The sequence below is a fragment of the Opisthocomus hoazin genome, chromosome 2 (assembly GCF_030867145.1).
Source record: "Opisthocomus hoazin isolate bOpiHoa1 chromosome 2, bOpiHoa1.hap1, whole genome shotgun sequence".
Classification (NCBI taxonomy): Eukaryota; Metazoa; Chordata; class Aves; order Opisthocomiformes; family Opisthocomidae; genus Opisthocomus; species Opisthocomus hoazin.
The window spans coordinates 31,796,098-31,808,227 of record NC_134415.1 but is presented as its reverse complement, the minus strand read 5'-3'; the positions used below and the strand labels follow the sequence as shown (position 1 = coordinate 31,808,227).

General features: G+C 43.1%; 1 protein-coding gene across 1 annotated transcript in view; it reads left to right on the top strand.

The window, feature by feature from the left end:
- CAPN8 (calpain 8) overlaps positions 1 to 10,959 on the top strand; it is a 29,667-nt gene extending 18,708 nt beyond the window's left edge. The window contains exons 11-21 of the mRNA XM_009937340.2: positions 1,016 to 1,027; positions 2,479 to 2,690; positions 3,283 to 3,319; positions 3,985 to 4,050; positions 4,992 to 5,049; positions 5,631 to 5,695; positions 6,851 to 6,919; positions 8,248 to 8,326; positions 9,244 to 9,360; positions 9,983 to 10,041; positions 10,936 to 10,959. Of these exons, the coding sequence (XP_009935642.2) occupies positions 1,016 to 1,027; positions 2,479 to 2,690; positions 3,283 to 3,319; positions 3,985 to 4,050; positions 4,992 to 5,049; positions 5,631 to 5,695; positions 6,851 to 6,919; positions 8,248 to 8,326; positions 9,244 to 9,360; positions 9,983 to 10,041; positions 10,936 to 10,959 (798 nt within the window). The remainder of the gene's footprint in view (positions 1 to 1,015; positions 1,028 to 2,478; positions 2,691 to 3,282; positions 3,320 to 3,984; positions 4,051 to 4,991; positions 5,050 to 5,630; positions 5,696 to 6,850; positions 6,920 to 8,247; positions 8,327 to 9,243; positions 9,361 to 9,982; positions 10,042 to 10,935) is intronic.
- The last annotated feature ends 1,171 nt before the right edge of the window (positions 10,960 to 12,130 follow it).

The window sequence follows — 12,130 nt, the reverse complement described above, 5'->3', positions numbered from 1 at the left end:
TTTCCATAGTAGGGTAGACTTGGTGACTCTTAACAATATGAAGACTTTCTTTTGAAAGACACGGTTGCTAAGTCATCTCGAGTAGACACCCAACTATGATCCAAATTACTTGGGTCATGCACTGTTGTAGATTTACATCATTGCAGCTGATGCTGTGGCTGAGGAGATCCAGTTAGGACAACATAGATGGTGACCTAAAGCAGATCTCTGTGCAGGAGAAGGTGAAAAGATGTATGCTCATGTCTACCTGCCCTGCAGAGTTTTTGAAAGTCACGTAGCTCAAACTGCCTACCCTGGCCTTCTGGTATGCTGGTTATAAGGAACAAGACCTGAGGCTTAAAGGGGCCATCTCATGCCCCAGAATCTTTGTATGGGACACATTTTCAAAAGCTCTTTTGAGACTTGGGAGGATGCTCTCTTTGGCTCTCACTGGAATCTGTGGTCTCAAGACAACTAATTGCTTTTGGAAAAGCTATTTTATATTTGGAGGTACAAATCAACATAGAGATTTAGTTAAATTAGGAAGGGGCAAATCTTGAAATTTATTATTGTAATATCCTTACAACAATCTCATCCTCTTCAGGCTGATTGCTAGTGGTGGTAACTCTGTATTTTTGTCATATTTCAATGGCAGTAGACTAGCAGATTTTAGGTCTGCTGCAATAAGTTCTGTTTGGTTTTGGTTAGCAAAGTGGGGCTAACTTGTCGACTTTCCTGACTGAACATTTAAAGGCTTACCCAAATATTTGCAACCAATAGTATCATTCACAACACCGTATCAAGAGAAAAGCAATTACATGTTTTATAGATTCCTCTGGGTGAAGATCCTGTTTTTCCTTTGGAACAGCTCTAGCGCAAGCTAGAACTTCCTGTATAACTGATACTAAAAAATGTAGTTGTAAATAAAAAAGAAAAAAAAATGTTTGAAGGAGGCTTTATCTGATTTAATTTTATTCAAATTATAGATGCAGGTATGTAGCAGTCCCTTAACATTGGCTCTTTCTCTTCCTTTCAGATTCCTCAGGAGGTATGTAATCTCTGCTGAAGATTTCTAGCCTCCAGATGGGCACCTCCTGTTGCACTGGAGAATTTAGCTACCAGGAAGACTTCTTCCTCACTAATGGCAGCTCTTCTGGAAAGCTTTTTTCTTGAATAGCTGGACCAGTATCTCAAGTTCTGAATAATCATTTCCAAGGGACTGGGGCACAAGGCTTTATTACAGACATCTGAGTCCCAGTCTTGACTTCATTTATACTTGTTAAAATTTGGCTTCCACTAAGTTTGTATAGCAGAGGTCAGAATTTGTCTGTTTATTACAGATGAAGGCAGAACAGGGTCTCTGCACTCTAAAATCGAGAAAATGTAGCTAATGTTATTCAGAAGTAATGCCAAATTCTGTGGATCCACTCCTTTTATAGTTCTGGGCTGGGGGCTCCTGGTAATGAACAAACCCTGCTCAACTTTTCCTAATCCTCCCAGATGTCAATACTGAGGTAAAAAGATTTTTCATTCCTGAAGAAAGAGACCCCAGGGGTGTCTGGCAGTAGGAACAGCCGATACTAATTACTGAGGTCCAGCAGCCTACGCTGACAATTTTTCCTCTGCTTTTCAGCTCTTTTCTTCTCTCTCTGTAAATGAATGTGTGGTCATGTGGCAATTAACTGTGTTCTTTTAACAGCCTTGCAGATGCAAAGGGAAAATGAACTTTATATATTGAAAAAGATATGGATCTGGCTTCTTAATCTTTGCAGTCCTACTTACCTTGAGATTGAGTGAGGAGAAAGGATAGGACTGTTGAATAAAAACCAAATACAATCTTATCTTCAGAACAAAAGAGGAAAAAACCCCAAATTTTTCTACAGTTTACAACAGAAAAATTGACTTATTTTAAAATGTTTGATAACATCTTTGTATGCTCCGATCTTAGACAGCAAGAAGCCTTATCCATATGCAATGTTCCTCACCCTTTGTCAACCACACAGCACTTTTTGTGGATCATTGAATCACACTTTTTGAAAGACATCCCTGTGAAGCAGAAGTCATGAATAGGAGGTTTATATTGTTTCTTCTTACATCAGTGTCTTGTTTTACAAGCTATGCAATGTTTCACTTGCTTAAGAGTATATTGGTACTAAGGAAAAATTAAGTACAGTTTTCCACATAATCCAAAGGCATACCCTTAGTATTACCAATAGAAGTTGTGTACATCACCTAATGGGGCCCCAAAAGTCTCACTCATGTGACTACTGCTTTGTCCTGTGTGCTATTCTTTTCTGTCTGGTTAAAGAAATCAGAAACTACTGCCTGACTGTTTCCCATGATAGAACCCTGATGGTTATCTTTTACGCCATCACTCGTGGATTTATTCTTTTATGCGAAGAAAAACTTGAGATGGCTTTAAAGCACTGAATTGAAACAAGGTGGCTGGCTGACCAGTGACTTGTCAAATGGTTTCTAACAAAATCCTATTTCCCACAGCTGGCAAGTAACACAGACATTCATGCAAACCGTGCTTTCTTCGCAAGGAACCAACCGGCAGCCCAGTCTGATCCTTATGTCAACCTGCGTGAAGTCTCCCGCCGCATGAAGTTGCCCCGAGGAGAGTACCTCATTGTGCCGTCCACTTTTGAGCCTTACAAAAATGGAGATTTCTGCCTGCGAGTTTTTGCTGAGAAACAGGCTAAAACACAGTGCGTATCTTCTCTGTAAAGCCTCTTCTTCTGCAGGTGAGCCATGTAAAGGAAAAGGTCAGGTGTTGCACCCACATCCTCTATCCACATACTCTACCTTTTCCCCTAACCAGCAAAATAGTCCCATTTCTAGGACCTATTTTCTTATGTAGTCTACAATATGTCACACACACCCATCCATGGTAGAGAGTCATGGCTCTTCCGATGGCCTTCAGCAAGCACTGAAGTGATAACTAGATTCCTCAGGTCTGTGAAGTAGAAATTCCCACAATTAAAGAGTGGAGGATTTGGGAGTATGACAATGAGGAGATTGTTTTAAAAAGAGTTCTATCAATAGCAGGCATTAAAAGAGAATACAGGAGTGTGGATACAAGACAAGAACAACAGGGCTGGATTTCCCAAGGAAAATGTCTTCAAAGAGGTGGGACACAGAGAGGTGGGATGGAGAGCATGTGAAGCAGGGAACCTGGGGGTTTGTTCTGTGCATTTGCTAACACCTTATATTTAAACAGCTTGTTTTGCTAATTATTTTAAAGGCAAATGGTAGACTCATAATTTCTGGTGGGGTTTTTTTTGTTTTGTTTTTCCTTAGGATGATTGGTGATGTGGTGACTGCAAAACCATATGAGGTAAACGTCTTAACGGGGCAGATTTTTTTTCCTAGCAGATTTTACTTTCATAATGTGGGGGCAAAGCAGAGGAGAGATTTTTATTTCTCCCCTAGGCTGGGATCACAGTACATGTTTGTGCTCAGGAGCAATACTTACTGGTTACAGGGCTTCTTTACATATCCATGGCTTAGTTTCACGTCCATTTTCACGTACCTGGGCCCATGGGGTACAGAAACTGCACTCTTGTAGGTTGGGCTGGAATGCATTAAATTGTGCTTCCATCTAGCACAGGTAGGAAAGGGTGGGAAGGGCACTGAATGATCCTTTTCATAGCAACAAACAGTCTCCCTGAAGCCCAAGTGAAAATGTGAACACAGACTTCCAAGGAACTGCTGTATTGCTATAGCCAGGTGCAGCAACATTTTCACTGCAGCTATTTTATAAAACTAGCTTAGTAACAGAAGAAAACTTTTTCATCAGTCTTAGAAAGTATTTACTCCCAAATGAAGCCAGCCCCTGGCTGGTCGTGATTTAAGTAGTGCCTCTGGTTTGCCATTGCTGCAGAGCAAGCGCTCGTCTTCGACTGCTGTAAATAGTTCCCCATAAAGTTGCTTTATGATATCCACAACTTGCTTTCTAGAACCACCTTGTAAACCGCACTCTCGATCATCTCTTTTCTCTAGCCTTATGTCGATAACAAAGATATAGATGAGGAATTCAAGACTCTGTTTCAAAAGCTCTCTGGAGAGGTGAGTGCATTAAAGTGAAAGAAAAAGACTGAGACCTCTCTGTTATGATTATGCAAATATTAGACTTGCCGATTCCGTTTACTGCCTGGTCTTCAAAAAACCAACCAGTTCTTCCCTTTTATTAACTCACAGCTTCAGTTCAATTTATATTACGATAGAGTAGCTTTACTACAATGTTCCTCTTTTTGCTGCAAAATGTGATTTGTTCCCTCAGTAATGCAGGGCATGGAATAATTTTGAAAACAGGGGTGATGGAAGTGAGGACTGTGAAAATATTATCCCATGGTGAAATAAATTACCTGTGGAGTTGGCATATAATTCTGACAATTGCCTAGTTGGCCAATTCCTTCCTTTTTGTTTAGAAGCCCCAGGAACTGGAAAACTGTTGGCTGAACTTTCTCTCTATTTACTTTATTTGACAAACCTCAGTATCTACAAAGCCCTGCTGTGCTAGCCTGTGACTCTCACGTCAGATTTTCTCTTAATGAACAGGTGGCCACTGGCACCAAGGAGGGAAAACATCTTGTCAGTTAGAAAGACCTTTCTGAGTTTTGAAAGGACAATTTTAGCATTGTTTGGTTGTGGTTTCCATAAGCCTGGAAAATCTCAAATGCTCTCTCGAACCTCTTTAGCTGAGAAAGAAGGCAGTTACCCAGTTCAGTCAAACCTGTTAAAAAGTTAACATTTACTGGGTCATGTCACCATAGGTCCTAACAAAACACTTCTTTCATATTTGAAAGACTAGGAAATACTCCTTGTTTCTGAGGATCTCCTCCATGTGATGTCTGATGGTAGATGTAAAGTGTTAGAAAAAAATTAAAACTTTACATGCCTTAGATAAGGGTTGGAAGGGAAATAGCACTCGGATGTCTGAGAGCAAATGAATATAGTTTGTTTCAAATATTTTTTGTGTTAACACCTAAAATATGTTTTCTGTCCAGGACTGTGAAGTGACTGCAATTGAACTTCAAACTATCCTAAACCGGGTTTTGGCGAAGAGTAAGTAACATTACGTAGTTGCCATTGAATGAAGGTGAGAAGCACGTGCTGAAATGAGGAGACATAAAGTTGCTCCTTGGTCAGAGTGACCGTCTCTGCCTGGATCCATCAGCACACAAGTGGGACCTGTGCTAAGAAAACCCAGCTCTATCAGCTAAGCATGATGAAAACCCAAGTTTTTGTCTGCCCCCCGCTGGGTTTCTCCTGGTTTGTTGAACCTCCAATATGGGATGAAAAAATACCACCTGGTGCTCCCCTTCCAAGAGCTGCCAGCCAATGTCCTGCAGAGGCACTGTATTCCCTGTACCTTCTTCAGAGAACCACAATGGGAAGATGTTATCATGCTGCTGCATAACTTCTGTGGACAGACAGAGGCTTACCACCCCCAAACTCAACAGCATCCCCTGCCCCTGTGCCAAAAAAGCCATGTTAATCAGCTGAAGGGAAATAGTGGAAGAAATGGTAGTGTCTTTACTTTGCTAACAAGATTTTAAGGTAGCTGACATCTCCAATGCTGTCTGCAGAAAAAAAAGTTGTACATAAGTATTACTGACTTGGATTTTTACTTCCTTTTTGTACAGGAAAGGATATTAAAAGTGATGGATTCAGCATTAACACTTGCAGGGAGATGATCAGCCTTTTAGATGTATCCTTTGAACATTTTTTCATCACCTTTAAAGTTTCTGGATCTCCTTTGCAAAACTTCCCGAGAAGATAGGCTAAGCTTACACTTCCATTGTCCAGGTGCATGGCTGGAGGCACAAAATTCAGCCAAGCAGCTCTATCAGCTCGGGGTGGCAGAAACCTGAACCATTTAATCATTGGTTGCTTCTCTCGCCTGCTCTGCATCTCTCATTGCTTAAACTTTTCACTAAAAATAGAAGGGAGGAGAAGCAGGGAACTTCTGCCTGGATGTACCCATGCAGTTTCGGATGCAGACACAGCATGCTTGGCTGGAGACAGGTTTTAAGCACAACCTCAACTTCCATCTCTGAGTCAGACACTGGTTACAGAGCACAGGGCTCAAAGCAACAGACACAGGCCCTGTTCGAAGGGTGAAGGCTACAAGCACGTGCTGTGCCTCCCTCCCCTCCACATAATACATAGGACATAGGGGAGCTAATAAGCTTTGCACAGCCAAGGTAAAAGGAGAGGTCAGCACATCTGCCCAGTACTCCTTTGACATGCTGGGAAGGTAGCCAGTGCACTGGGACAGTCAAGAGCCATGCTTCCAGGGTTATACTGATGCTGGTCTCATGACGTGGTCGTGTTGAGTTCAGAATGGATTAGCTGTGGATCTTGTGGTTGTTATGAGAAGTGATGGTGGGCAACTCTGTGTTTCTGCATAATTTTCCATAGGAAGGGGTGACCAAGGCCCTGAAGGACACTGGGAAAGACTGCGTAGCCTACTGTTGACTGTCTCTCTTCACCTACAGTTCCTGCCTCTGGTTCTTCGAACATTTGTTCACTGTGAGGCCAGTCCTTTGTTTCCCTAAAGATTCTAATCTACTGTTAACTGTACAAAATGCGAGTCGATCTAATTGTGCTTATATATTTAGCAATCCCATACATCATTCCTAGAGAGTGCAGATAGCCTAGAAAATCTTGGCATGCCTTTAGCTAAGCAAATGTAAACCTGTAAGCATGTCTGTGGGAGACAGAGATGCATTACAAATTAGAACTAATACATCATTAAGAGTACTTTGTGATGGGTGATTTGTTTTTATGAAAACTGGTTGCTCTCCAATATTGCTAAGGATAGAGGAATCTGGATTTTTGAACCGTGCCTTAACATCCCCAGATCAATGGGACTGGAACATTGGGACTTGTAGAATTCAAGACACTTTGGATGAAGATTCAAAAGTATTTGGTAACATAATATTTCTGACTTTATCCCCTTCCCTCTCAGCTCTGAAGTACAGGTCGGAACTGAGATAGGGTTAAGCCACCACAGGCAGATATACTTGGAAGCCTCCCTTCTTATGGCTGGAGTTTGTTCCAGGGTTCAGAAACAGCTTCGATTTAAAAGGGCACAAGCAGATCATCTTTCACCTTGGCCCCACTACTCTCCATAATTTGCAGCACCTTATGGAAAGCCAGATTAATCCTCTTTCATTGCTGGCAAAGAGAGCGCTCTCTGCTGCCTGATATATTAAAGCTCATATGAACATATCTCTGCTGTTGCAGTATGTTGCATCGCCAGCTGAGCACTAGTAAACACAAGAAACATATTTTTAGGACCTACAAATACTTGGCTTTGTCTTTTTTGAAATCTTGTAGAAGTGCCGAATTATTTTTCTGACAGGGGATTTAATATCCCAAGAAGTTCACCTAGAATCAGGCAGTCTAAATAAAGGTCAAAATTGGGCCTGCTTTGTTTGACAACATCCCTTTTGGGCAAGCCTGCTGGTACCACGTTTGATGCTGGTCAGCACAGAGCATCTGTCCTGGAGTTTCGTGAGGAGATGTTCAGCTGTCCTCAGATGGAGGCACTGGCTCTGTCCAGGAGATGGTGTCGGCAGAGCAAGCCCTGAGAGCCAATTCCAGCCTCAGCTGTAGGTCTGTGTGGCTTCTAATTCTGGATAATAAACCTGCTAGCAGTGGGAAGCATCTGCCATCACATCTAAAATATTTAGCAAAATGGACTATGTCTGTTGCAGTGTTTGCCAAATGGTAGGATATTTTCCTCAATGGCCTGTCTGCCACCACGTTTCATGAAGGCAGGCGGGCTGCCAGCCCATGGGAACGTGTTTCCCAGTCTGCCTTGCTTGCCAGTAGCTACGGGAAACATTTCTCATGCCCACTAACATTTCAGAGAGTAGAAGTTTGAGCTGGTAAGGGTAGCTCCTGTCCCAGTCATCAGAAACCTGAGGTTGTGTCTGCACAGCAGAGTGATGGTATGCATGCAGCAGAGGTAGGCATGAATGTCATAGCTTTAATCTAGCTACAGGAGCAGGAGGAATGGCAAGGCATGGGCTGCAGAGTGGACTAGCAGACCAAACCTAAACCCTGGAGAAGCCCTGGCTGTTTAATTCTGGCTGGTAACCTCTTGTGAGCCTCATGTTACTTTGTCTTCATGAGTGCTTTTACCCAGCTGTGAAAGCCAAAGCCTGCCTGCCTGTGCTTGCACCATCACATTGCCATGTGGGCAAGCGTTGAAAAGCCGTTTCTGCATTCCCTCATTCCCCTCTGCTGCAGGAAATCTATAAGCAAGTGGACAGTGACTACTCCGGTACCATCGACTCCCATGAGATGCGAAATGCCCTCAGAGAGGCAGGTGAGTGTGCTGCTCGGGAACACCATCGGATCATGACTGATCCCCCACCAAATGTTGGAAGAATGGTGGAGCCTTTTAATGGCTTTGCTTCCCTCTCGTCTCCTAGATCACAGTGTTGCCAGTACCATTCTGCCTTCGTGACAGCCACATACCATTACATCCTTTTGTTGTTATATACTTCAAGACCCATCCTCTCTTCTGCATTATGAGCCAGTGATATAGTTGTCCATGCTGTGACCACTGCTTATCCATCTAATTATTACTTGCTCTATTTTTGGCCTCATTATTTCCTAATCTAATTGTTCTCTTTCAGAGCTATGCCCAAATGCTCGTTTTCCTTAATTTCCTCCCACCACCCTTCTCTGCACTGGAGAAGGTGCAAGCCTGATCAAGGAATACCCCAATGATATCCTCTCTAAAGTGTGCTTTTCACTTCTGGAGCAGTGCTTGCCAGCTCAGGGGCATCTAGAGGAGCAAATGGTGTTTTGATCTGTCTTGTGCTCGGTGGAGTCTATGTGAATGATCCAGAGACATAAATAGCAGTAATACGGGCCTGAATAAGACCAATGTGTTATGTGAGCAATTGGCCCTGCTGCAATCACAGCTATTCAGCTGCAGCACCAAGACTTGCTAATTAGGGCTTTATCTGAGGAACATAGGACTGGTTATGCTGTGAAACCATGTGAAATACAGTCTGACAAAATGCTGTGGGAGAACTTTATGCCTCTCTTCAACTAGCACAATAGGCTTTGGAAAGGACCCACAGCAGAGGTGGGCAATGGAGTCCGATAGACCTCCTGGGACGAATAGTCCTCAATCCTTCATCCAGGCAGCTGCAGCAGTCCTTGGATAAGTCATGTCAAAGACAGTATGTTAACCTGCAGTGCCAGTGATCCACATGCTTCCCATGCCTTCAGGTTTCACACTCAATGACCAGGTGCAGCAGAGCATCGTCACCCGCTACGCCTGCAGCAAGCTGACCATTGATTTTGACGGCTTTGTGGCCTGTATGATCCGCTTGGAGACTCTGTTTAGTAAGTGCTTCCACTCATCAGCCAAGGGGAATTCCTGAAAACTTTGGGGTTTTGTTAAGTATTTGATGTCTTTTAACTGTGAATGTAGAAAATTGCATGGAAATGAGAGGGTGCCAGCAAAATTGTGTCTGTTGGAGAAAGCAGCAGAGATACAGCAAAAGCTTTTCTGTCTGAATGATCATGGAGGGTGGGGGACATGTTTTCATAACCTACCACACTCTTCTGCTTTACAGTCATCTGCATTTTATGGTCAGTGCTCTGGCCCCCAAGTTGTCCCGGCTCCTACAAATGGTACCATTTATCATCTACAGTCCTTACTCAGACCTGATTTACAGGTTTGTCTCCGGATTGCACCAGATGCTACCGCATCAGGTTTTATAGTTGTCCTGCTGCCAACTCTCAGTTTGCTGCTGTAGATCTGACTATTGCACCCCACGAAGTGGCTTAGAAATGACTTGTAAGAGGAATGAACAGCTGTAATATTCTCTTACAGAACCAGCCTAGATTTCCAGTGGATCATGGCAAAAAGCCATACCTCTACATTTTGTCAGACAGTGATTCTCTACATGCCAAACTCTGTGGTTTATATCCACTTTTTTTTTCCCCCTCTTCTACTTTTCAGAAATGTTCCATCTCCTGGACAAAGACAAGAGTGGAGTCATCCAGCTGTCTCTGGCTGAGGTGAGGCTGGTCGTATTAAAATACCATCTGGTTAAGATACAGCGGTGGACCACACTAAAATACATTTATTTAAACTCACTGTTATAAGTGGTAAGCTCAAAAGTGATTCAAAGGGAAAGTTTCCTTATGTGAAAAGCAGCTCAGAAGGCCTGTCTGAACTAGTAGAATGAACATTTACCTTATATAAGCAAAAAAGTAAAGGTACATTGAAACCTCCTAAGGTTGCTTGAGAAGATGCTTACACAGTGTGTTTCACAGTCTATTTTCAGAGGGTAGTGGTCAATTCATTAGAAAACACACAGCAGGGAACTCTTCGTGTCTGGCAGAGAATGTACTGATCAATCTGCCAGAATTAGAAGAGACCTTTTAAGATGTCAGGACTTTTTTTTCCCCAACATTGTTTTTAATGCAAATTTCTCCCATTGAAGCTGTAATAACACAAATCAGCTTGAGTCTTCCCTTTCCAGAATACAAATATATCTCAGGAACCAGCTGGAAGGGGCCCCAAGAGATACATCCAATTAGTCCTCTCAGCTGAAGACTGGCTCGAAGGGCAGAGAGCAGCTAGGAAGCCCTGTGACCCTCAGTCACAGTTAGTTAAATCCAGCTGAAATTGTACATTGCATACTCTGACCCCAGAATTTTCCAAAGGTCACACAGCTTGCCCTGGGGAACCGGTCTTCCTTCAGAAGAGACTCCACTTGCAATGTCTGAGACTGATTGGTGCAATAAATTTCCCCAAAGTTCCAGAGCAGATGGGTCTTACACATAAAACAGATTAAAACACAGCTCCAGTCTTTCCCAGCTTGTTCTCCCAGAGCCATGGTAGAGTGCTCCAGTGGCATCCTGTGGACCTTCCAGATGGTCTGACTCTTTGTTCTGTTTCTCCCTCAGTGGCTGTGCTGCACACTAGTTTGAACCACAGTCAATAAATTCAGCAGAGACCTCTGAGATTCTTCTGAACATGGAACAACTCATTTAGCTCCTTGTTATGCAAAGCAGTGAGAGAAACTTGTTTTTGTTACTGGCAAGTTATTTTAAACCCACTAAAAATGAAGCGATCTCCTCTCAGTTATATATAGATGCACTCTTGAACAAAAAAAAGATAAACAAATAAATAAAACAAACAAACTCAGACTCAACTTCCTTTACCTTTCCTGCCCAAAGAGTATTTCTGTGTATCATGCTGAAATATCACAAATCTTTACTTACCACAGATGGGCCCAGATGGCTTTGGTTTGACTTCTGACTCTGCATCGAAGTTCAGCAGTGTTCAAAATCCCGGAAGGGATCTCCACTGCCTGCAACATGCAGCATATGTTTCACAGAGAGAAACCCATGCTCAGAGCATGGGCAATATCTGTGTTGCTGCTCTGGCTACCTCCCGTCCCAGTCAACTGTCTGCTTTGGCTGTGCCCAGTGCCCATAGGCAGACAATGAGCTGCTGAGGGCACAGGGGAATTGGGCATGGACACAGCCCCGAGCCTGAACAGGGAATCAGGCAAACGTGGTGGCACTCCTCTGCGAGTCTTGGCTCAGTCTGCTAGGAAGAGGAGGGAGGATGGCAGGCCATAGGCAAGTTGCTGCAATTATTTCACCTGAGATTTTTTTATGAATGGTTGTCCATATGTGTTCTTCAGTGCCCGGGGGTGGGGTTTGGAGTTTTAGGAGATGAATGATTGGAGCCCAGAAGCTCCTGAAGGCAAGTGTGATGAGAGGGGCATAAAATGCACATGTAAGGGGCCTAGGATCTTGAGTATGCATGGGATGTGCTAGTGTGGATCACGATTTAAACAAGAAACCGAAGCTAACAGTCACTGGCTAACAGTGTTCTGCTTTCCTAAGATCTTTCAAAACCTTTGTCCTTTAAAAAAATCTCCCTGCATTTAATTTCACAGAATTATAAAGAGTAACTGCATGGCAATGCAGACAAGATAATCTAGCAGTCTTTTTTAGCCATCAGAAAATATTTCTGTAACTCGCAGTAATGACCTGATGAGAGGACATGTCTTTGACACTTCTCCCTGGTAGTGGAAGGAGTGTGGGCAGGGATTTGTGTCCCATAGGCAGACATGGGGCCAAGGCTCTG